The 27,180-nt window shown below is 42.1% G+C and overlaps 1 protein-coding gene across 1 annotated transcript in view; it reads right to left on the bottom strand.

Annotated features, from left to right (window-relative positions):
• Positions 1-27,180, bottom strand: part of DOK6 (docking protein 6) — a 521,378-nt gene that overhangs the window by 409,004 nt on the left and 85,194 nt on the right. The window contains exon 3 of the mRNA XM_030186837.1: positions 24,084-24,191. Coding sequence (XP_030042697.1) covers positions 24,084-24,191 — 108 coding nt within the window. The remainder of the gene's footprint in view (positions 1-24,083; positions 24,192-27,180) is intronic.

The raw sequence follows: 27,180 nt of genomic DNA, 5'->3' as shown, positions 1-27,180 counted from the left end.
CCTTAAGTGGTTTGAGGCCCAGTTCCTCTCTTACTTTTCCCCTCAGCACTGACAACCAGTCTCGGTGCTTGGATTTAGCCTATGTAGTTTCTAGGCAAGGAGATGAAATAATGGGGAAGAGAGGATATCCTAGGTAGCACATTCATGGTACATATTTTGTACCATGAATGTTTGTAGATTGAGAGCATTCAACAAATTAGCTCTTTGAGTTTTGACAAAAAAGAGTAAATGCTCCAGTAACACTTTTTGAAACAAAAAAATGTTCCAGTAGAGATTCACATCACCAGTCCCTTAAGAAGGAAGCGAAACGCTGGCCACCGTCAGACAGTTGCGGTGGTAAACAGGACTGTATATATGAAAGTTAAGAGAAAAAAGTTTCTAAATATTTATCTGGAAGAATTTGCTGCGATTGGAGCAATATATTGTATTTAAATATAATATACTAAATTAAATAATAAAGTACAGTGGAGGTTTTTTTATGCTAATGATAGAAATTGGAACTCTCTGAAGCCATTTTTATTACATTTGTACCCTGCGCTTTTCCACTCACGGCAGACTCAATGTGGCTTACATGGGGCAATGGAGGGTTAAGTGACTTGCCCAGAGTCACAAGGAGCTGCCTGTGCCTGAAGTAGGAATTGAACTCAGTTCCTCAGGCCACCACCCTAACCACTAGGCCACTCCTTCATCATTTGAACTGGTGAGGGTCCACTAAGGCTTTTTTCTCCATTTGCATTAGAGCATATTCTGATCCTCTGATTGTGTACACTGATTGGTGGAAGTTTTAGAAGTCAATAGTACTGTATATGTACTCCACCGCCTTCTATTGAGTATTACACATGTTTTGTGACAGCATCCTGTACTATAATTATTTACACACATACATATTACAGTTTTGCAGCTCCACAGAAACATTTACTGCCTGCTGACTCAAAATATTTAGTGGAAGTTTAAATGCATAGGCCCCTCTATCTGCAAATGAGAAACATTCTTCATATTTTTCGCCCATAGGTAGTAGTGTTTCACGGAAATTCATTGCAATATTGTTTACGTTATTGTTTTCTTAAATTGTCTTCTTCTGCATCAATTTGCTCCATCTTAATTGCATCTATCTATCTATCTATATCCTGCCTAAAAAACCTGGGTGAATTAAAACATAACATACATATTCATAAACAAACTACAGATTTATTATTTTACAATATTGCCAAAACATTCTAGGTGATATGGATAAAAAGGTTGGTAAGGACATTAAGGACCTCTTTTACCAAGTGACTGGGCTTTGTTGGCATTGCTGCGCTGGGATTGCTAGCATGGTTTGATAAATGAGGCCCTAAAATATAACCAAACATAAAAATAAATGTAAAAAATCAATATGGTAACGATAGTAACATAGTAAGTGCCAGCAGATAAAGACATGAACGGTCCATCCAGTATTCCCAACAGTCATATTCATTATCAATTCATGATTAAATCAACAATGAATGTGATATTATATACTTTATCCAGAGTCTTTCTTTGGTGTTTCTGGAACACAGACTGCAGAAGTCTGCCCCACTTTGTCCTTATGTTCCACCTACTAGAGTTGCCGTCTAAGCCCACTCCAGCCTATTCGAATGCGTCTTGTCATTTGTGAGACACAGACTGTAAGAGTCTGCCCGGCACTGTCCTCGGTTCTAGTTACTGAAGTTGCCATTGAAGCCATTTCCAGCCTATCCTAAACTTTTCACTTTTGTTTCATATCATCTATTTTCTAAATGGAGTTTCTCTGTGTTCATCCCACGCCTCTTTGAATTCCATCAATGTTTTTGTCTCTACCACCTCCCTCTGGAGGGCATCCCAGGCATTGACCACCCTCTCTGTGAAAAGATTTCCTGACATTACTCCTAAGTCTACCATGCTGCAACCTCAGTTCATGTCCCCTAGTTTTATTGTTTCCCCTTCTGTGGAAGAGATCGGTGGAGGAGTGGCCTAGTGGTTAGAGCACTACTCTCGACACTGCTACTCCTTATGATCTTTGGCAAGGCACTTAACTCTCCATTTCCTCAGGTATAAACTTAGGGCCCTGTTTACTAAGCTGTGCTGTAGGCATACTAAGGTTTTTAGCATGTGCTAACACTAGAGACACCTGTAGGAATATATGGGTGTCTCTAGCATTGGCACACCACCCCTCAGGGACAGGGAAATACCCAGTGTACTTGAATGTAACTTTGAGCTACTACTGAAAAAGGTGAGCAAAATCCAAATAAATAAATTAATACCATTTAAGTATGTAAATATCTGTATCATATGTCCCTGCCCCTTCTTTCCTCTAGGCTATGTATATTCAGGTCTTCCAGTCTCTTCTCATATGTCTTGTGGCGCAAGCCTCATAAAAAAATGAAACTATATAAATGAAAATGTAAGGTAATATAAAACAGGCTATAAAAAACTGAACCTGTAAAAAAAGTGTATAAAAATGGACAATGAAAAAGAAAATTGTAGCTAGTCTCTGTGAATATGAAAAAAAAATAGCCTTGAAAATCTCAAAACTGTAGCAGTATCTCTCAAAAACAAAATAACCTTACAAAATATGTGTACAAGAGGTGATCATGTGTGATCCAGAGATATCTCTAAGGGCCTGTTTATGCAACATTTATTATTTGTAAGGGTGACTATGATAAAATAAGGAAAATGGTTAAAAAGATGCTTCCTAACAGAAAAGTCCATAAACCATTATTAAAATGGACTTGGGAAAATTCACTGCTTATTTCTAGGATAATCAGCATTAAATGTATTGTACTGTTTTGGAATCTTGCCAGGTACTTGTGACCTGGATTGGCTACTGTTGGAAACAGGATACTGGGCTTGATGGACCTTTGGTCTGTCCCAGTATGGCAACACTCATGTACTTATGTACTTATAACTGTTCCAATTTGGAACAGCGCTGTTGTGTCACTGTCACATGCCAATAGTTTTCAACTTGGTTGAAGAAGTTAAGGAAGAGTCAAATAATTAGCACATACCAAGTAAAGGTGCTCCATAGCAGACCGAAGTGCCTCCATTGTGACTCTCATCAGTTTCACCAGCAGCTTGAGGGAGAGTTCTATGGCCAGATTTCCAGAGGCTGCAGATCAAGCTCCACTTAGCTCTGCTGCTTCTCCACTCTCTCACCACCTTGGGTTGTTGGCTCCTGTTCACCTCCTGGGGCTTGCCTCGTGTCACCTGACGCTGACACTGACATCACCAAAACATCTGTGTCTGATTGTGGAACCGGCCATGACTCACTAGGAACACTCCCATGATCCTCCAAAACATGCTCTGGAGACACCATCAGTAAGCTTGGGCAGGGAGGCAGAAAAGGTCCACCTGGGCTCAGTGAGACCTCGCTTAAGTCAGGTTCTTCCTCCAGCGGATACACCAAAGCTGCAGGGATGGTAAAAGATGTTATATCCGTCTGACGAGATGATGTTACAGAGACGGCTTTCCTCTTCTTTTTGGTATAGGAAAAATGCAATGTAAGAAAAATAAATTGATAAAAAAATGCCAAAGAACCAGGAGCCCTCAACTACACGTCCCGCTCAGATGCCATCTTGGGCCCCCTCCTTGCTTCCTTCCTCCTTTTTTAATACATGGAATATATCTGCTCTGGTCTTCCAGGATGGTATTTTTGAAAAGCATCCATGTCTGATGTACATTTTTTACCTTTGCAGATGCTCCTCTAAGTTTCTTTCCCCTTCCCCTCATTGTATCACAGTCTCCTTTTTGAAAGTAAAATGCTAATGTATTGTATTTCCTGTGCGTACTTACTCCAGAGACTATATCAGATCTTATTATGTTATGATCACTGTTATCAAGTAGCCCCAGTACTATTACCTTCTGCACCAGATCATGCACTCCACTAAGAATTAGGTCTTATTGGTTCCCGAACCAGCTGCTCCATAAAGAAGTCCTTGATTTCATCAAGGAATTTTTCCTCCCTAGCATGCCCTGATGTTACATTTACCCAATCAATATCAGGGTAATCAAAATCACTCACTATTACTGTATTGCATAGGTTTGTTAGCCTCCCTAATTTCTGATAATATGTCTGCATTTGTCTGTTCATCTTGGCCAGATTAACGGTGGTACACTTCTATCACTATCCTTTTTTCCCTTTACACATGGAATTTCTATCTATAGGGTTTCCAAGATGAATTTTGTGTCCTGCAGAATTTTTAGTCTATTTAATTCAAGGCACTCCTTAACATATAATGCTACACCTCCATCAATTCAATCCATACGATCGCTGTGATATAATTTGTACCCTTTTTTTGACAGTGTTTCTTTGGTTATCATCCTTTTACCAGGTCGCAGAGATGCCTATTATATATATCTTTTCATTTAGTGCAATATATTCTAACACTCCTATCTTATTTCTTAGGCTTCTGGCATTTGCATATAGACATTTCAAGCAATGTTTATTGTTCCTCTTTACAACTTACTCAGCAGTTGACAGTGATAATTTGCAATCTTAAAAATTTGTCTGCTCTGTATTTAAAGACATATGGCTACAACGGTCTCTATTGCTTCCTTGTTATCGGGATGCCCTATCTTCCTTGTTTGGGCGATATCTTTTAGATACTACTAATAATTTCTATACTGCTATTAGATGTATGTGGTGCTGTACACCTTATATAGAAGTAATTTCTCTGTCCCTAGAGCACTCACATTCTAAGTCTTGTTCCAAACCATTCACTTTTGAGTGACTGTCTTCCCTCATTTCTAGTTTAAAAGCTGCTCTATCTTCTTTTTAAATGTTGATGCCAGCAGCCTGGTGTCACTCTGGTTAGGGAGCCCATATTTTCAGAATAGGCTCCCCCTTCTGCAGAATGTTTTCCAGTTCCTAACAAATCTAAACCCTTCCTCTCTGCACCATCGCCTCATCCACGCATTGAGACTCCAGAGCATTGCCTGTTTCCTGGGTCCTGCACTTAGATCAGGGAGTATGTCTGAAAATGCTACCCTGGAGGTTCTGGCTTTCAGCTTTCTACCTAAGAGCCTACATCTCACTTTCAGAACCTCCCTTCCACATTTTCCTATGTCTTTGATAGCCACTTGTACCAAGATAGCAGGCTCCTCCTCAGTACTGTCAAATATTATCTAGGTGATGTATGAGGTACACCACCTTTGCAGTGGAAGTGACCAACTGATCCTCATGCAGTGGCATTCCTAGGGTGGCTGACACCCGGGGCGGATTGCCGATGCACCCCCCACCCCGGTGAAATGACCCCCCCCCCGGGCGCATTTTTACCTGCTGGAGGGGTGCCGCGCGCCTATCGGCTTCGCTCGTTCTATGCTCCCTCTGCCCTGGAACAGGAAGTAACCTGTTCCAGGGCAGAGGGAGCATGGAACAAGCAGCACTGACAGGCGCGTGGCACCCCCCCAGCGGCGTGCACCTGGAGTGGACCGCACCCACCGCCCCCCCCCCCCCCAGGAACGCCACTGTCCTCATGTCCACCAGCCACCCAGCTACCTACATGCCTAATGATTGACTCTCCAACTACAAAGGCCAACCTAACCCTTCCCTCCTGGGCAGAAGTTCCTGGAGACACTTCCTTGGTACAAGAGGATATTGCATCCACTGAAGGACAGGTCCTGGCTACAGGATCACTTCTTGCTCACCTCTGTGATGCTCTCTCTTCATGAGACCTTTTCCTTCCATAGCAGCACTTCTCTACTATATGCCTGAAGGCTTCTTCTATTAACCTCTATGTCTGCCTCAGCTCCTCCAAGACTGCTATTCTAGCCTCTAGAGATCGGACCTGTACCCTGAGTGCTAGAAAATCTTTGTACCAAGTTCTTATATATGACTTCTTACCAGCTGAGATATAATCAAACATGTGACAGTCAGTACAAAAGACTGGATAGGTCTTACCTCGCTGCTGGACTGCTGCCTGCATCTTAATATTGGTGATTTCTTAATTAAGTTGCTAATGTAGTGGGAATATGCAAACTAAAATCCCATAAGATTGCCAATTATATGCTAGGCTATCCTAATGTTTAGTTTTTATTATTATAAATTTTTTATGTTACTTGTACGTTCCCCTCTATGGTGCTAAGTAGACTGTATTTCTAAGAGCTAATTACTGACTAAGGGAGTTCTCTTACTAAGGTGCTTTGAAAAATGACCTGCGGTAGTGTAGGTGCGGGTTTTGGGCACGCACAGGTCCATTTTTAAGCATGCCTGTAAAAAAGGCCTTTTCAAAATTTTTGCCAAAAATGGATGTGCGTCAAAGTAAAAATTGGCGCACATCCATTTTGGGTCTGAGACCTTACCGCCAGCCATTGACTTAGCGGTAAGGACTCACGTGTTAACCGGGCGGTAATAACCTATGTGCGTCAAATGCCAACTGACGCGCATAGCTGACGAGCACCAGAAAATAAAAATTATTTTTTAGACTCACGTAGTGGACGTGCGGCAAAAATGAAATTACCACAAAGACCATGCGGTAGCCAAGCAATAACTCCAAATTGGCTTGCGTTGGGCGTGCTTAGGCGCTTACGCAGCTTAGTAAAAGGGCCCCTGATTGAGCTGCCTTAATTAAATTTGTAGCCTTCTAATTGGCTCAAGGGCCTATAAATCAGAAATCAGGCCAAAGGTGGGTGGGGGTTGGGGTACATAGGAGGGAATTAAACTGAGGCTATTAGCTATACTTTATACTGATACTATAGGTTATCAATAGAAATCAAACAAAATAAAACATGGATTAGCTTTCGAACGTTGCCCTTCTTCGTCAAATCGGAAGGGCAACCTTCGAAAGCTATTCAAGAAATGTATTAAGTTATGTCCAATAAGAAAGGTATCATCTTATTTTCTTTTCCATGTTTTATTTTGTTTGATTTCTATTGATAACCTTTAAGAGTGGACTAACACGGCTACCACACCTCTCTACTGATACTATAGTAATTTTAATATAACCTTAAATGCTAGTAACAGAAACGTTATATGGTAAGAAAAACTATTCCTTAAACTCTTTTGCTATGTGAGCAGAATAACTTCAAATGAAGTCCCTAAGGTTACCTATTTAACTCCATGTCTACCTTTACCCTAGTTCAGAAATTTCTCAGCAAATTCTTACCAGTGAAGATCTCTCCCTCTCTCGAAGTCCTCTCACTGCAGCTCTTCTGGACTAAGGGGAACTCAGTCCTACCTTACTGATATGCTTGTGCTTTCTTGATGATTCGCACTGCAATCAGTGTGCCAGTAGGGCCCTTTTCAACTTTTTTTCTTTAGTTAGGGCTCATTTTCAAAGCACTTAGACTTACAAAGTTCTATAGGTTACTAGGAAACTTTGTAAGTCTAAGTGCTTTGAAAATACACCTCACATATCACTTTGGTTTGATTGACAGATAACTGAACATAGTGTTTATCTTGTAACCTAAAAGGAAAACTCTTGCAAAAGGTTCTCTGTAAAGGTTACTTTCTCTAGCAAATATTCTTTTTTAACTAGATATTCACAAGTATGACCCTACCTTCAGGGCCACCGAGAGACTGGGCCGGGCCCGGGCCCGGGCCGCTGCCCCCCCCCCCAAGGTCGTCGCCGTCGCTGCCCCCCCTCCACCCACCACTGGTCCGGACCCCCCTGAATTCAAATCATAGCGCCTCACCTCGACCTCGCTTCGTGTGAAAGAAGTGCAGCAGTGGCAGTCTGCATATTGCCTCCCTTCGGGCCTTCCCTCCCTGTGTCCTGCCCTCGCGCAAGTTATGTCCCTGTAGGTGAGCTAAAAACACTAACACACCTTAATAAACAGGACCCTGAAGGACAAAAGTTATTTTCCTTGCCATGCCATTCAGAGGTCCATTATTCAATCACAAAAAATGCTGCTTTTTCAATTAGAGGCCCAAAGTTATGGAATAGTCTTTCTAATTGATTGAAGAATAATACAGAATTGGCTTTGTTCAAGAAATAGTTGAAAACATATTTATTTGTGTAAGCATTCCTGTCCTCGAAATACTGTATTGTATCCTTTAGATAAGTATCTGAGTTTGTATTGTCTTATGTGTGCAGTTTTTGTAAATGCTTTATTGGAACCCATCTAGAAATGTTTTAAAGAAATCAAAATAAATAAATAATAAAATTTGTAAAACAAAGTTTAATATTTAAAAGTATGGGGCTATATTCTATATATGGCGCCTGAAAATTCCACATGGAAAAAAAATATGCCTATGCGTATTCTATATAGTATGCCTAAATTTTATAGTATAGGCTTACATTGCCATGCAGTATATAGCACCTCTCCGCATGACCAACTTTAGTTGCAGTCATTTGCACTATGTTTTAATTAGTGTAAATCCCAACACCTAAATGAAGTGCAGAGTGGGTGTATTCTTTAACATAGATTTTATAAATGCCCACGCCCTGCCCATGGCCCTACCCCCTTTTCAACTATGCAATGCAACTTAGAATTTAGCTGCACCATGATACATAATACGCTCAGCAAGTTGTGCACATAAATCTTAATGCCAATTAGTGTTGATAATTGCTTGTTAACATCCAGTTAACAGGCTGATTAGCTAGTTAAACAATTAAGTTATACATATTGTTCAAGAATACAGTTTGATTTTCATGTAGAAATTAAGGTGTGATATATAGAATTCTGAGGATGATGTCCAATTATGTCTTTTTATAGGCTTGATATGGACAGTGCAATTTTGGAATGTTCATGATTGTTGAGTTTAATTATCCAAACCTTGGAGGAGAGGGCACAAATGTTTTGGGTTTTTTTTGTCCAAGCATAATTTTTTGATTTATATCAAAAAGAACAAATATATCATCATAACAAGAAACATAAAAGACATGGAGGGGCATAATCTAACAGAAACGCCTATCTCCATGGGCGTTTATCTCTGAGAACGGGTCCGTGAAGGGGCGGACCCAAGCGTATTTTCGAAAAAATTAGACGTCCATGTTTTATTCGCCAAGTTGTGAGCTGGGCGTTTTTGCTTTTCAGCGATAATAGACAATGAAATCGCCCAGCTCAAAAACGAATAAATCCAAGGCATTTGTTCGTGGGAGGGGCCAGGAGTCGTAGTGCACTGGTCCCCCTAACATGCCAGGACACCAACCGGGCACCCTAGGGGGCACTTTTACAAAAACAGAACAAAAGGTAAAAGAGCTCCCAGGTGCATAGCACCCTTCCCTTGTGTGTAGAGCCCCCCAAATCCCCCTCAAAACCCACTGCCCACAAGTCTACACCATTACTATAGCCCTAAGGAGTGAAGGGGGGCACCTACATGTGGGTACAGTGGGTTCGGGGGGGGTTGGACGACTAAGTATTAAGCAGCACAATTGTAACAGGTAGGGGGGGGATGAGCCTGGGTCCACCTGCCTGAAGTCCACTGCACCCCCTAACAACTGCTCCAGGGACCTGCATACTGCTGCCAGGGAGGTGGGTATGACATTTGAGGGTCAAAATAAAAAGTTGTGAAACATCATTTTTTGTGGTGGGAGGGGGTTTATGACCACTGGGGGAGTCAGGAGAGGTCATCCCCGATTCCCTCCAGTGGTCATCTGGTCATTTAGGGCACTTTTTGGGGCCTTATTCGTGAAAAAACAGGGTCCAGGAAAAGTGCCCTAAATTCTAGCTAAAAACGCATACTTTTGTCCCATTATCTGTGAAATGCGCCCATCTCTGTTCGGCAGATAACCACGCCCCAGTTCCGCCTTCGGCACACCTCTGACACGCCCCCATCAACTTTGTCCGCATCCGCGACGGAGTGCAGTTGAAAACGTCCAAAATCGGCTTTCGATTATACCGCTTTATTCGTTTTTGTGAGATAAACGCCCATCTCCCGATTTAGGTCGGAACTTGGGCGTTTTTCTCGTTCGATTATAAGCTGGATAGCATAGCAATACATGATGGAATTATGATTTTTGACACTGTCAATCATAATTTACTTCTTGCTGCACTATCCTCATTCGGGTTCCAGGGCTCTGTCCTCTCCTGGTTCTCCTCTTATCTCTCCCACCGTACCTTCAGAGTACATTCTCTTGGATCTTCCTCCACCCCCATCCCACTCTCTGTTGGAGTTCTTCAGGGATCTGTCCTCGGACCCCTTCTTTTTTCAATCTACACCTCTTCCCTGGGCTCGCTGATCTCATCTCATGGTTTCCAGTATCATCTCTATGCTGACGACACCCAGCTTTATTTCTCCACACCAGACATCACTGCGGATACCCAGGCCAAAGTATCAGCCTGCTTATCCGACATTGCTGCCTGGATATCCAACCGCCATCTGAAACTGAACATGGCCAAGACCGAGCTCATTGTCTTTCCACCAAAACCCACTTCTCCTCTCCCTCCACTCTCTATTTCAGTCGACAACACCCTCATCCTCCTCGTCTTATCTGCCCGCAACCTCGGCATCATCTTCGACTCCTCCCTCTCCTTCTCTGCCCATATCCAGCAGACAGCCAAGACCTGTTGCTTCTTTCTCTATAACATCAGCAAAATTCGCCCCTTCCTCTCCGAGCACACCACCCGAACTCTCATCCACTCGCTCATCACCTCTCGCCTTGACTACTGCAACCTACTCCTTACTGGCCTCCCACTTAACCATATATCCCCCCTTCAATCCGTTCAGAACTCTGCTGCCCATCTTATCTTCCACCTAGACCGATATGCTCACATCACCCCTCTCCTCAAGTCACTTCACTGGCTTCCGATCAGGTACCGCATACAGTTCAAGCTTCTCCTACTAACCTACAAATGCACTCAATCTGCAGCTCCTCATTACCTCTCTACCCTCATCTCCCCTTACGCTCCTACCCGTAATCTCCGTTCACAGGAGAAATCCCTCCTCTCAGTACCCTTCTCCACCACCGCCAACTCCAGGCTCCGCCCTTTCTGCCTCGCCTCACCCTATGCTTGGAAGAAAGTCCCTGAGCCCATACGCCAAGCCCCCTCCCTGCCCATCTTCAAATCCTTGCTCAAAGCCCACCTCTTCAATGTCGCTTTCAGCACCTAACCATTGTACCTCTATCCAGGAAATCTAGACTGCCCCCAATTTGTTTGACTGCACTTTTTTGTCCTTTAGATTGTAAGCTCCTTTGAGCAGGGACTGTCCTTCTTTGTTAGATTGTACAGCGCTGCGTAACCCTAGTAGCGCTTTAGAAATGTTAAATAGTAGTAGTAGTACATGGCCAAAAGTTGGATATAAGTTGTGTAAAATATCAACATCAAAGACATTAATAAAACAATATATATTGAAATATTGAAATATAAGGGATAATTAAGCAATGGACATATATATTTCAAGACTCGACCAAATTTTAAGTGTGGAGAGAAACCTTTTTTTTTTTTTTAATCTATTACAGAAATTTCAAACTTATACAGATTGCCGTGAGTATTCAACTGGGAATTATCTTTCCAGTTAGACATAACAGATTTTAAAGACACAGCTAATAGAATGTTCAATAGTTTTGAGGCACAATTTTCTAAGGGAGTTTCCAGTGCTCATGAGCCAAAAATAATCAACTTCCAAGACAGTGGTTGTTTAATGCAAAGGATTTTCGGGATAGTGGCCCATATCTGTTTCCAGAAATCATATGTGAATCTGCAGTTGAAAAGCAGTTGCAGGTTTGTCGCCTATCAATCTTTGCTGGTCACATAAGACCCACCCCAGGCACAAAAGTTCTAAAAGAGGGGGCACAAGGTGGAAGCGATATCTAGGGTAGGGGTGGGAAACCACAGTCCTCAAGTGCCAAAACTCAGTGGCGTACCAAGGGGGGGGGGGGGCGGTGGGGGGGGTCCGCCCCGGGTGCACGCCGCTGGGGGGGGGGGGTGCTGCGCGTCTGTCGGCAACGCTTGTTCCCTGCTCCCTCTGCCCCAGAACAGGTTACTTCCTGTTCCGGGGCAGAGGGAGCAGGGAACAAGCGAAGCCGACAGGTACGCGGCACCCCCCCATCAGGTAAAAATGCACCCGGGGGGGGGGGGTCCTTTCACCGGGGGGGGGGGTCACGCTACATCTGGGGGGTATCCTTTCACTGGGGGGAGGTGTCGCGCTGCTCCTGGGGGGGGGGGGGCACATCAGCGATCTGCCCCGGGTGTCAGCCACCCTAGGAATGCCACTGCCACAACTCAGTCAGGTTTTCAAGATTTCCACAATGAATATGCATGAGATCTATTTGCTCATGAGGAAGCAGTACATGCAAATGGATCTCATGCACATTCATCGTGGAAATCTTGAAAAGCCAACTAGGTTTGTGGCCCTTGAAGAATATTGTAGCTCACCCTTGACCTAGGGTGCCTAATATCTTAGCTTTGGCCCTGCTATTTTTGCTGCTAAAACTTACAATGTTCCTCCTTCATTAATAATTTGTATAGTAACTCTGAAAGGATGCTGACACGTTTTGCAGTTTGACCTCTGATCTGCAGAAAATATATTACAACTGCAGTGTTTTCAAGTTTCCAATTATTTCTGCAGCTTATTTTTATATTTATACATATTTTAAGTGAAATACAAAAGAAATCATAGTCCACATTAATGGAGAACAACTATACATATCCAGGAAGAATAATTAAGGTAAGCCAGAATTTAGTAAATAACACTAAATCCATCACTTTCTTGCTATTAACAACAATAAACTCCCACTAATTGACCCCTCTATAGAAATTTCTTTTTTTGAGTCAATAATCTTTCTAGATGGCTTGGACTGAAATACTTACAACATACAGGACCCTATTTACCAAGCCACACTATCTAGATAATTGCCTAAACTGAATATTTAGATAGAGTTGTGACCAATGCCCACTATCTGGATAGCTAACCAAATAAGAGAATATTTTTGCCATTGTTAAGCAGATAACTTCTGGCTCAGTCTTCACTCTGCCCCTGTACTGCCTGTCTATTCAAATAGCTAGCGTTTTTAGGGCATGCTAAATATTAGCACGCCCTAACTGTGTAGATGCCCATAATATTCCTATAGGCATCTACTAGGTTAGTGCACACTAATTTTTAGCGCAACTTAGTAAACAGGGCCCATAGTTTTTAAAGTTACTACACACAGGAAATTGCAGGGAGAATAAACCTCCAAGTGCAGTCACCCTGTCCTTCAATTTAAGAAATTCTTTATGATATAGCTTAGCCCTTGCCACATCCAGAAAAATCGGAACTGGTTGGCCACAAAACTGAACATCTCCTCTATAGACATAAGTCTTAAGAATCCTAATTTTTTTCCTGTTTAGTTGAAAGAGTAACCAAGAGGGTAGCCCTAGTAGAAATTTCCTCCTGAGAGGTTTCCAAAAAGACTGTCAAATCTAAGCAATCTATATTATTGGCTCTCCCATCTTGGGCTCCTTCAGCTGTTCCAACTAAAAGTACAGAAACATAATGACAATCAGAAAAAATCATATCCTCCACTTTATCAAACTGTAATACCTCCTTAAAATATCTATGTAATGATATCTTAGGAACTAGGAGACAAAACAAAGGAAAATTTAATATACATATAGTCTTAGCATGTAATCGAGGAGCCTCAGCATCAGTAGGCCAGGGATAGACTGGAGTGCGGACAGAAGGGGGCTGCCTATCTCCCATAGCACACTGCACGTTCGTGGGGAACCCGGTGCTAAATCATTCGTAGATGACTTGATTCTGGGTCAGGGTTTCGTATGTACCAGAGTAGCTATCTCACTGCGATCTATTGAAAGTCATCCCTTGAGCCAAGCTTTTGTCTTCCATGTCTCCCTCTCTCTCTCACGGGAGGAAGGGAGCGGGCCCGGCAAAAGGGCAAGACCTCCACCGAGGGGATGGCTCATGTCGCCAGGATATTTCCCTTCTCTCCTGTGGCCTCGGGAATCAGATGGTCCAGACGCCAAGAGGTAAACAGAGCAAAGACCCCCCCCCCCACCTGGGGAGGCACCAGATGGCTTGAATGGAGAGCCACAAAAGGGTAAAGACCCACTGCTCAGGGAGGCACCAGATGGTGAGTGGAAAAGGGGCAAAAAAACCCCGCGCAGGAGGTAACAGGTGGCCGAAGGAGAATCAGATGACTCTTCAGAGGGTGGAGGGACCAGATGGCCAGAGACCTGGCGGGGCTGAACTTGCAGAAATCACTGGGGGTCACGAGAGGAGCAGTGGGGGGGGGGCTTAATAGTCAGAATGGTTTGGGCCCATTGGCATGAGCTTAATAGTCAGAGCTGTGGAGCTCACTCACCTCTTCTCATAAAAGAATAAGGCAGGCAGGATGGAATGTCTTGCTGGGGAGAGGAATGGAGGAGGGTGAAGGGTCCTGCCTGTGAAAGAAGGTGCTGTCTACCATAGCTGGTGGATGCCTCTGGGGAGGGGAGAGATAGAGGGCAAAGGGCCTGCCTGACTGCCTGCGAGGAGGGAAAGGTGAAACCTTCCATCTGAGTTGTGCCTCGGTGTGTGTGTGTGTGGGGGGGGGGGATAGATGGATGGCAAAGGGCCTGTCTGGAGGGGAACATGCAGTCTCCTATGGCTGGTTGAAGGCTCGTAAGGGGGGGAAGAGAGAGAGATGGAGGATGAAGGTCCTGCCTACGGGTGAAGGTGCGATCTCCTGTGGCTATTGGATGCCTCTGAGGGGAGAGAGATAGAGGGTGAAGGGCCCACCTGACTGCCTGCGAGGGAAGGCGAAACCTTCTGTTGGCGGTGAGGGAAGTAGATAGATGGTGAAGGTCCTGCTTGCAGATGAAGAAGGTGCAATCTCCTGTGGTCAGATGATGCCTCAGAAGGAGGAGAGAGATGGAAGATGAAGGTCCTGCCAGTAAGCGAAGAAGAAGGTGCAACCTCCCATGGCCGGATGATACCTCGGAGGGGAGAGAGAGATGGAGGGTGAAGGTCTTGCCTACAGGGGAAGAAGAAGGTGCAATCTCCTGTGGCTGGTGGAAGCCCCCTGAATGGTAGTAGATACAGGGCAAATAATATCTCGGAAGACAGGAGACAAAACAAAGAAAAATTTAATATACATATAGTCTTAGCACGCAATTGATTCTCAAGAAATTCTAACTACCTATGTAAGACCAAACTGTCTTTGCCAAAAGCTGACAAAGCTCACTACAAATGACTAGCTAGGGAATTGCTCTGAGATAGTTTGGAGTCCATGGCTGAAATTTTAGTGTCCAAATCAATAAAGTTGTCTACTGTCTGTTAAGAAAAGAATCCTAATTGTAGAACTGTAGATTTAATACATTCTTTAGTCCTAACTATAACCTTCCAAGTATCTTCTAGAGTAAGCTCTTGTGGATGTTCTTCCATCCTTACTAAGTTAGGGCAAACCACTGCTGTTGATATCTGGAGAGCTTGGGGTACTGTAGAAGAAGGTACCATAGAATCAGTAGATATCACACTTTGGGGAGTGACACCAACTTGGGAAGATGACCCCCCTTCGGGTTATAAAGGAGTATTAGGATGGGTTGGAGTGGAACAACCACCTGCATTCAAAGAAGCACCAGAAGCAGATGATTCCTCATAAATAGAAGACACTTTGGATTGTACATGTTATCTATAAGACGCTTTAGTTTGGAAGTGCTAGTTCCCTTAACTTTCTTCTTACTTTTTACCATTATTCAAAATGCCACGAAAGTACCTTGGAAAGATAAATGACCAGAGGTCCCGGCTGTTCTGGGGCTCCTAAGGGCTCTCAAAAGGCCAGGCATGCTCCTTTGGGCACGCCCTGTGATTGTGCGCCACAGTTCTTGCACTGCTTTAAGATGTTCCGGTGGTAGCTGATGTTATCAGGTGCTGCCACCTACCACACCCAAGTGCCTCAATGCCTGTTACAATACGCATCTGGCAAGGCAGAGACAGCTGCTCCCAAACTCCACCAGTCCTTGTGCTGCTTTAAGGAAGATGTTCTGGTGACAGATGATGATGTCAGATACCTCAGCCTGCCACATCTGAGTGCATCAGCGCCTGCTCCAATGGGGATTTAGCAAGATAGGGACAGCTACTCCCAAACTCCTCCAATCCTCGTGCTGCTTTAAGGAAGATGTTCCCGGCAGTGGATGATAATCTCAAATGCCACCATCCTGCCACACCTGAGTGCCTCAGCGTTTGTTCCAATGAGGATCCAGCAAGGTAGGAACAGCCGCACCCCCTGCAACTTACTTTTTGCAAAACAGAGAGATTAAAAGTGCTGTTTCACTGTGACAGCTACATATATATTTGTAGAACACTTCTGCTAATTACTCCAGTGTGAATTTTATTAAATGGTGAAATACGGCTGCTACTGTGTTTAGTGTTCTTTATCTTCATGTTGCAGTTACTAATTGAATGGATTTTCATAAGGTAACCTTTTGCTCTTGTCAGAACGACCACCCAGCAATACAACTTCCCTCAGTTATCTGTCACATACAGGAAACATGTAAAAGTTTAAAACAATTGGGATGATTTGTAAAACAAATTGTATGTTCATCAGTGGCCAGTGAATGGATAACTTCTCTTTCTATGTATTTTCAGCCAGTTGTGATGAGCATTTTGCTGACTGTCACCAGTGCTAAACATGAAATTCAATGCTAGGCTATGTACAGGCACTGGCATTGAATTTCCAGGTTTGCAGAGCCGGCTAACACATAGCTGGTTAAGTGCAATATTTATTTTTGTTACATTTGTACCCCGCGCTTTCCCACCCATGGCAGGCTCAATGTGGCTTACATATTGTAAACCCCCCCCCCCCCTGGTGGCAGAGCAAGGTATTACAATGATGGTACCAAATATGTCACAGTGTTTCCCCAAAATGACTCAACACCAACCAGGGAGTTTAACAATAAAAAGAAAATATTTTTTTTATTAGTTGAATTATATTTAAATGTTAATGAAATTTTACCAACTTGCAAATTTAACATATGTATTTCAATTACAGGTTTGCAACACAAATCAGTTTAGAAACATTGGGAGCATTTTCAGATAAGTATAAATAGTAGGTACATAAATCATTTAAGCACATTCAATTTTACTAAACCCCAGACTCTTCAAAGTCTCCCCTCTCCTGTCCCTCAGACCCCCGGAGACCCCCAAGGATCCCAACATGTAAGTTTTCCTCTACTCTTTTTTTCTTCTTCTTTTAGTTATCTCTCACTTATTGTTCAGGTTTCCTTTACTATTTTCTCTTATGTGCACTTTTTTAAATAGGTTCAGTCACTTAGCTGCTCTCTTTGTTTTCTCTCTCTGGCTTTCTTGAACGGTGGGCGCCTTTTCTTTCAGGTGATGATCTCCAGCATAAACTTTCTTCCAGTCTTTTCCTAGTAACATGTTCTCACCAATAGAGCTCTGTCCCAACTGCCAGCCTGAGCTGTTTGTCACTCTCCTGAGAGTTCCATCAGCATGCGGAACACTCAGCGCATGCACACAGACCACTCAATTTCACTGCACTGCTCACTGTCTCCACATCAGATCTAGAAGGAGCCAGGTAATCTTTTCAAATTTAACCCATAGGGTTACAATATTATATACAGGTACTTATTTGTACCTGGGGCAATGGAGGGTTAAGTGACTTGCCCAGGTCACAAGGAGCTGCCTGTGCCTGAAGTGAGAATCAAACTCAGTTCTTTAGTTCCCTAGGACCAGAGTCCACCACCCTAACCACTAAGCCACTCCAATATCAGCACTTAACCAGATGTGGGTTACCGCATAAAGATAGGACTGACTTTTATGCGGTATTTATGCGGTTAACCTAACTGATTAAGTTCTGAATGTCAGCACTTAACCAGCCAGGTGCAGACTCCTTCCCTGAAATGCCTCCCAAATAGCCAGTTTTGAGTTCTGTGCTAACTGGTTATTTTCAGTGGCACTAACCAGTCAAGTGCTGCTGAAAATGACTAGTTAGCCCCAATCTTGCAATTTGGGGAGACATTTCTGGCTGGGTGAATTGGATTAAATATTGAACTCTTAGTTCATACTTGCAAAATATGTTTAGTTTAGGTCCATCAACAGCATGACAGCACTGTAGGGGAAATTCTACAACTGAGTTTCTCCGTTTAAGCACACTGAGGCTATGCCATAGACCTGGTGTAAGTGTGAGTATCTAAATGCAGCACGGATGCAGGTAACTTATAGTAACTAGAAGCCCTGCCCATGCTCCATCCATATGTACCCCCCTTGCATTTATGCACTATCAGCCGGATTCCTTATAGCGTGCCTAGAGATGCGCATCAAATGTATTCTATAACTATGCCTGTAACTTAATTGGCTCAACAAGGCAATCAGCATTTTTTAACAGCACTTAACAAGCAATAATGAACACTAATTGTCAATAATTACAATTTATACGCACAATTCTCTAAGTGCATTCTAAAATGAATTGCGCCTAAATCTGCACACCAGGATTTACACCAGAGGCACTATGTTTTCAACTAAGCGTACTGTATATACCATGCCTAAATCTTATAGAATAAGCTTGGTCAAAAATGTGCTCTGTATGGATTTTTTAGGTGCCATGAATAGAATCTGGCCATATGGGCCCAATATTCAGACTGTGGGAGGGAGCCATGCTCACTCCCACAGTCGGCAGACAGCCCAGATATTCAATGCTGGGTCATTTCCGGTGACCAGCACTGAATAGACGGGTGTTTTCTGGCTGCTTTACATTTAACTGGCCAAGCTGATATTCAGTGCTGGCCAGTTAAGTTTAAACTGGTCAAAGGTATTCCTGCTATTTTGGCAGCCTTATTTGGCCACCAAACTTAGTTGGTGATTCACTGAATAGTAGCAGATAGCTGCTTATATCGCGCTATATAACTGATTATCCACTAAGTGTTAACTGGTACTATTCAGTGGGAGATAACTGGCTATCTCCCATTGACTATTGCCAGATAGCCAGTTAAGTGGCATTTAACCAGCCGGAAGCCATTCCTAGCTAGTTAAATGGTTTTAAATATCAGGCGGTACGTAAGTTAGATCCGTTGTTACAGAATAGCCCATAGGCACCCTGATGGCACTTTTACAAGTAAGTGTATACTTACGCGTATTAGTACTAGTATTCTTGACTTTTATGTATGCAAAGGGCCCATAAATGTGGGTGTCTAGATTATAGAATTAACCTTTATTTGTATATTCAGCACTGCTACCTATCCAGGGAGTGACGCTGAAGATATGTATTCATTTAAGCACCGGCACTTAAATTAATAAAGTCACTGTGCCAGCTGAAAAATCCAGCCAAATATTTCTCCTATTATAGTACGTTCAAATAATTAGGTAATTGAAGAAAACATTGCCTGAGGAGTGAAGGTTCTAACATTAATACATTTTTTAAAATACTGACCACAGCAGTCAATAACAACAACAACAAAAAAAATCAAGATTGGATACCAGAGATTAATATCTGGATTTTTGTTTGTTAGTTGGCTGCCGATTTTTAAAGCGGGTTTAGTGGCCACATTTGGACGCAACAAACTCTGGAATACCTTTGGCCAGTTTGAGGATAACCAGCTAGGTCTGAATATTTACGTAGCCGGTTATCCTCAAACTAGCCCAAAATAAGCCAGATATTCAATGCCGGTCACCAGAAACAGCCCAGAATTGAATATCCAGGATTAGCGCCCACTGTGGGAGTTAGCCATTCTAACTCCTATGGTCTGAATATCAACCCCAATGTCTTCTGCCTACGGTTCAAGACTTACTCTATTTCCCTGTCTTTTGGGGGCAGTATCAGCAAAACAGCTGACAGCTCTCACTCTCTTTCTTTCTTTTTTTTTTTTTTTTTTTGCTTTTAAAGGCTTTTATTGAAATATCAATTAACATACAACAATATAGTTCAACATATCAGACCAGTCCCCATCCACCCCTCCCTTCCCTATCCCCTGTTAGCATCTCCAGTACTGTGTGGGGTCATTCTGTTCCTCAGTTATTGTCTATATACCTGGGTAGATTCAGCTGTCCATGTGTTCTCCTCCCCCCTCCTCAGGAGCTTTACCTGAGTGCTATGACCTATATTTGTCCCAAACCTTAAGAAAAGAGTTCAACTGTCCATTTTCTTCTTGGCACACCATGCCTGAAAGTACTGCAACATCAGGTTGATGCATAAAGCATACAAAGCAAACCCCAGCTCTGCCTTCCTATCTCAAAATCAAACGTAACAATGGGTAACTTCTAGTAGCCTAAGGGAAGAATTCCTGTTTTGTAAAATGTTTGGTGACTTAACTATATCCTGGATTGAGGCCAATTGCAGTCATACAACCCAAAATGCATCAAACATCCACTGTGTATGTATATAGTAGCTACAAAAAGACCTTTTGAATTAGATACATTATAAAAAGAGGTTTTGAAATCCTCGTTGTATTTGAGATCCTTTATTTTCCTTCCTCTGCTAAGATTTTTTCCCCTCTTTGTTTTAATTTCAACATGTTCATATTTTCATGATTTTCAGCATACCTTCATATTTTTATTCACAATTTAGAAACAACAAAAACATGGGGGGGGGGGGGGGGGAATCAGTTCAAACAGAAATACAGCAGAAGATCCTGAACAACTCAAGTCAACCAATAGCATGGGGGGGGGGGGGTCTTTCTACTTAGTCCATCAATACAGAGGAAGGACTTATCCTACATAAGCCTTAAGACATGTTAATGGCATTACAGAATAACTGGACAAAAATGACATCACCATCCTAATATGCTTATCTGTAAACAGGGAAATTTTGATAACGTGGGTCACAAGTGTTTTCAATAAATAAATAAAGTCTTCAATAATAGGTCCTTCCCAGAGTTTTGGTGAAAATTCACCAAGTTTAATTTTACTGCTCAAAACAGTAGACACCGAGATGGGTCAGAAAATATACAACTTACATAAGCAACTTCATGTATTTATATAGAGAACAGAGAATAGAAATGAGGCTGGCCATTGGTAGTAACTTAGAACTTAGCAACAGAAATGACTTCACCTTCTTTTGTGTGTCACAGGCCACTTCAAGACATTCAGATCTTACAGTTTAGAAAATAAGTCTGCACCTATATGTCTTTATAAAACAGCACTACAAATCCTGCAAAAATTGTGCCTATTTACGAAAACACGGACAGTTCTACCTGCACATAAAAAACATGTATAAATACCAACTCTGCCCAAGTCCTACCCAAACTGTACCCCAGAACATACCTATGCTAAAGCCGTGTACAAATCTGCAACGTTCCTGTCATCATACATACATATTTGTACATATGAGTAATTTTCTAAGAGACATTTTATAAGCATATACAGATTCAAACTGTCCTCAGTGTTCGGTATAAAAGAGTTTTTCAATTATAGCCTCCAGTCCTTTCATTGAGCTCAAGTAAGATGAAGAGAAATGTGTCACTTCACTTCAAACCATAACACTAGGGGTGTGCAAGCCATATTCATATTCATTTTGTTTTCATTTTCCTATGTCATTTATGAGATGTTTATGTTATTTAACCTGTATTTATTTTTTCACCCTACATTTCTCAAACAATTCTGGAACTCTAAGCAAAAATGGGTAAAGGTATTTAAATAACAAACACCATCAGTTTGAATAAACACACAAACAGATCTTCAAGGTTTCCAAGAAGACCAACCAAAAATCTTAATAAAAAATTAAACCTCAAAAACTCCCAGTGAGAAAGTTTTTTAAGAATAATAGCATCACACAATGATACACACTCAACTGATAATGGAGCAAAGACAGCCAGCTAGAAATGTTATATACACCATCCCAATCGGTGCCTCCTGTACTACTGAATCCGCCACAAATCCTGCCACCCAGTTTATCCCCCCACCCCCTAAATAGTAAGAAAAAGCCATATCTTCACAACTAATTTCCACCAGAATTAATTCCACAAAACTGGGCCAGAAGTCAAAAAGGGATTTGCTCTAATTTCCACAACTCATTCTCTGCTGGTATCTACATTAAGAAAGACATTTTTAAAAAGATGTAGAAATTGGAATTGAGATGTCCATTTCAGGATGCCTCAGGATCAGCTAGTGTTTTAGAACTGGATCTGCTGAAATACTCGGAGAAATGGACATTTATGTGCCAGTTAGGTGTGGCAGGAGCATCCATTTTAGATTTATAAATGTCTAAAAAATCAGTCAGTCAAAAGAGGTAACATTTAAGCTAAGGAATAGCTACATAGCCAGAACATAACCATTTATGTTGGCCGCTTTAGAAATATAAATATATTTTTTGACACTGTCCCAAAGCTCGATATCCCTTACCAGTTTCACTTTCGGGGGGGGGGGGGGGGGGATACTACAGGAGGATCAAGGAGGTGAACCTCTCAATCCCTCCAGTTGAGCGCTGTTCAATTGGAGCCCTTTTCGAGATATCCTGGGTAGCGGGTTTAAATCTTGACACCAATCTTTTTGGACATAGATGTGCATTCTCCTTCTGATATGGGAAATAAACATTTGTGACCCGCTGAGCAAAAAGGACCAAAAGCGGGGTATGTGACTTATTCATACCTCTAGATAGAGGGATATCATCTGCATAATCCTGCAAAATGTCAGCCTTGGGTATAGACTAATTATGTTTTTTAAAACAGTAAGAAATGTTTCCCAATAAGAAAAGTAACCCCAGAAATCACATACCCCACTTAGGGTACCTGCAGATTTTAGACTATAGAACATGAAAAACATCAAAGTTGTGAAAAAAATATATTGCATAGTCCCATTCTACTGACCCCATGAAAGTTGTCCAAATTTACCCCTCCAAACATTTATAGCCTTTATCTCTGTTAATTGTAACCCCACTTTTGGTACTTTTCAATCTGCAGGCCACATTCATTTTTTACATTCACCCTAGTTCCACCCAATAAATGCCAAGATGCAAGTTTTCCAGTTTTAGATGTGTATATACTGGCTTTATAAAATTGGGATTTAGACAATATAAACTCTAAATGCCAGTTTATGAACATTTACAATGTGAATGGAGCTTCTAAAGTATGCACCTAAGGCTCATTGACTTGATCTAAGTTCTTGCCTTGGCATATATCATTCTCCTTAATCCCACAAGTATGCTGGTTTCTTCCTGCTTAAAACTTTAAATATAAAAATTAACTCCTTGGATTGCACTCCCTCCACAATGGGTAGTCAATATATTAGACAAAGCTGGAGTCTGCTTTAACACCGCTGTTGCAGCCACATTTGCATTATCTCGTCTACACATGAGTTTCTCATGGACGTTCGAATATAGGCCATTACAATAGTTCAAGAGGTCGCCATTGCATGTACTATACAGCCTCTTCAAAAGCTCATATTCAAACGTCAAAGGGCCCCTTTTACCAAGCTGCGGCAAAAGGGGGCCTACGGTGGCATCAGCACGAGTTTTTGACAAGCGCCGAGGCTTCCTTTTACCACAGCTCATAAAAAGTAGGCCTTTCTTTTTTAAAGAAATGGCCATGCAGCAAGTGAAGCACTTGCTGCGCGGCCATTTCGAAGGGAGTCCTTACCACCACCCATTGAGGTGGGGGTGAGGGCTCCAGTGCTAACCTGGTAGTAACCGGGCACTGATTACCTCTGGGTAGATATGACAGATATGACAGTGGGCTTGGGGTGGGAACTATTACTGGGCTGATGAGTAGCCCAGCAGTACTTCCTGTTCAGAGAGTGGTAAGCAATGACGTAGCCATAGGTGGGCCTGGGTGGGCCGGGGCCCACCCACTTAGGGCTCAGGCCCATCCAACAGTAGCACATGGTAATGAAAATGCTGCTCCCCACAATACTGGCACCTTTGCATGCTCAGTTTTCAGTGCATGCCTGCTGCAGACTACCAAAGTGGAGACTGGAGAGAAGCATTTTCCCACCATCTGAGATATTTTTTTGGTGTGGGGGTGGGGGAGAGAACATTTGGTGCCCACTCACTTCTTGCCTAGGCCCACCCAAAATCTGCTGTCTGGCTACGCCCCTGGTGGTAAGTCTGTGTTGGGCTTACCGTCGCTTTGTAAAAGGGGCCCACAATGCTGTCACACTAACCTTAACCATACAAAATCAATCATAATCATCTATCTCATGAGTGACTTGATGAATCTAACGTCTTTTTCATCTAGCTATGTTACTGTTCCAGCTCTCAGTAATACATCCCATGTTAGCAGTTACCATGCAGAGACTAGTAGACATTGTAAATATGATTTATAGCATACACATTCCTTACCTTGTGAAAATTCCTGAAATATGCTGCTTTTTCATCTGGAAATTTTTCTAACCTCCGTGGCCCTTTACTAGAAGCCTTCTTGAACACCAACCAATATCGTCTGAAAATCTGCAAACAAATGCAAGGGGATTTGTTACTACAATTTGCTTTTCTTTTTACAAAGCTGCAGTAAAAAGTGGCCTGTGGTAGTTTGGACATGCAAAAGGGCCGCACGCCAAGGCCACTTTTTACGATGGCTATAAAAATCTTGTTTAAAATGGAGGTCTTAAATGGCCATGCACTAATAATAAAATTAACGCATGGCCATTTACTGCCTGAACCCTTACTGCCACCTATTTAGTAGATAGTAAGGGAGCATGTGTACTCCCTGCCCCCTGCGCTAGAAAATAGAAAACTAGGGTTATCGCGCCTGGTGGTAGTGCTGTTTTGTTGCATGGTATCCCTACCGCCGCTTTGCAAAAGGGCCCCTAAGTTCCTAGAAGCAATGTCCCCTGGCCTCCTGTGGCAGTTCAGAGGTAGATTCTGCATTACATGTTAGAAAACTCTGAATCATACATACATAAAAATATTCCTGATTAGACTTAACCCCCTATGTTTACTAAGCTTATGATTTTATACATCTCTTTGTGACATTACTGCATGGTCATACATACAAAAAAAAAATACAAAAAGGCTATTGTTATTGCTGCGGTAAAAATAGTCTTAGCAGTTTGGCCTTGTTCATAGTTCATAGTGTGAAAAAAACTGCATAAGGGTGCTCTAAGGCTACTTTTTTTGCTGCAGCTTAGTAAACTAACATCTTTATGACATAAATACAATCTCAAAATCCAGTCATGATCTAGTTCTAAAGTAGAGGAAGCAGGCAAGGTAGCTTTATAAACCATAGGACTTGATCCATCCAGAAAGCCCGATAGATCAAAATTGTCTACTGAAATCCTTTTTTCTGCTTACTTTTGATCCGACCCTGGCCAGTTCACATAGAGGGGTATTTTCGATATGATGTCTACGTCCGACTTTGGACGTTTTGCACAAAACATCCAAAATCCAAATAGGAAAGAAGGGCATTTTCAAAAAAAGGAAAACATCTTTTTTTTCGAAAATACCATTTTGAACAAGGTTTTGTGCTTTGTACTTTTTTGGGGGGTGACCATTTTTGACAAAAAATAAAAAAGTCCAAATGAAAACATAGAAATTCAAGCCATTGGGATGTAGGAGTGGCCAGCATTATTACTACACTAGTCCTCCAGACATCCCAGGAGAGCAATGAGGCTCCCTAGGGGGCACTACAGTGGACTTCAAATACATGCTCCCAGGTACACACCTCACTTATTGCTCCCTTATCTTGAATGTTGACCCCCCCCCCCCCCCCCAAAACCGACTACTCCAAACTACACATCACTACAATAGTTTATGGGTGAAGAGGGCACCTATATGTGAGTACAGTGGGATTTTAGTGAGATTTGGAGGGCTCACAGTTTCCACCACAAGTGTAACAGGTAGGAGGAGGTATGGGCCTGGGTCCACCTGTCTAAAGTGCACTATACCCACCACCAGGGACCTGCATGCTGCTGTAATGGACCTCAGTATAACATCTGAGACTGGCATATTTTTAATCATATTTTTGGGGAGTGGTAGGGAGTCAGTGACCACTGGGAGAGTAAGGAGAAGTCATCTCTGATTCCCTCCAGTGGCCATCTAGTCATTTAGAGCACCTTTTTGTGCCTTATTCGTTATAAAAACAGGTCTAGTTCAAAACATCTTAGTTTTATTCCTGGATAGTTTTGCTTTGTTCCATTATGGCTGAAAAATGCACAATGCCCAAATTTCATCCTTAACATGCCCCTGACACCCCCCCCCCCCCCTTGAGATTTAGATGCACTGGGGATGGACAGCACAATAAAGCTACTAAGTAGTACATTTAAAACAAATTGGAGAAAATATTTATTCAGTCAACATATAATCAAGCTTGTGAATTAGTTTCCAGAGAATGTGGCAAAAGTGGTTAGCATAGCAGGGTTAAAAAAGGTTTGGACCAACTCTTGTTATTAAGGAGAACTTGGGAAAATCTACCAGTTCCTGGAATAAGCAGGATAGAATTTATTTACATACTGTTTTTGGGATCCTGCCAGGTACTCGTGGCCTAGATTATTCAGTGTTGGAAGCAGTATGCTCGGTTTGATGGATCTTTGGTCTATCCCAGTTTCACAATGCTTTATGTATTTATATAGTTTTCCCATGCTAGCTTAAATTCTGTTAATATGTTTGCCTTTAGGGCTATTCAATGTGAATACGTTGTTTTCCTAATGGCATTCCTGTGCCTATCCCTTTTCAGTTTAGGATTGCCATATTTTTCAGGACAGTTTGCTTTTCCCCATTGTGTCTATGGATTTTCAATGTTGATTTCTCTACTGAGTTCTTAACAAAAGCAAGACAGCAAATGCAGGCATGCAGTGGGTTAAAACCAGGCCCAGATAAGACTGCCCTGGACCAATATTTTGGCCCTCTCTTCTAGAACTTCCATTACCCTGGAGCATGCTTGCATCCAGCACATTACCCATTTGATGAATTTGGATCTCTTTGTCAGATCTCACCTCCCTCTCCTCCTCCATAAGGTGCATATAATACATTTAGGACCTTAAGTACAATTTCACAAGGCTAATGATGCATATGCCACAAAGAAAGAATGAGAACTGTCTTGAGCGTCCTACTAAGATTTATGTACTTTCATGCTTGGAAGATATAATCACAGTAACCTTGACACACACGAGATTTTTAATTATATGCCGCATAGATATTGGAAAGGCAATTCATCATTTGTTGTTAAAAGTCTTTATTTAGGAAATGATTATTTTGTGCAGTATATAGAGCTGAAATGGAACTGGATATAGGCAATGTGGATCAATATACAGTACATACCTCCTGAAAAAAAAACACCCCAGCTTATATTGAAACATTTTGCAGTATAAGCTTATAATGGATACATTGGCTGTTGAAGGTCTTTTTAATGGATACACACTCTACATCAGGTAAATCATGCATGATATTATTTTCTCAATTACTCACTGTCTGTGATGTTGATATTAATTTTACTAAACTA

This window comes from Microcaecilia unicolor, chromosome 1, assembly GCF_901765095.1.
Source record: "Microcaecilia unicolor chromosome 1, aMicUni1.1, whole genome shotgun sequence".
Classification (NCBI taxonomy): Eukaryota; Metazoa; Chordata; class Amphibia; order Gymnophiona; family Siphonopidae; genus Microcaecilia; species Microcaecilia unicolor.
Note: the sequence above shows the minus strand (reverse complement) of the source record. Positions and strands in the feature narration are given on the sequence as shown.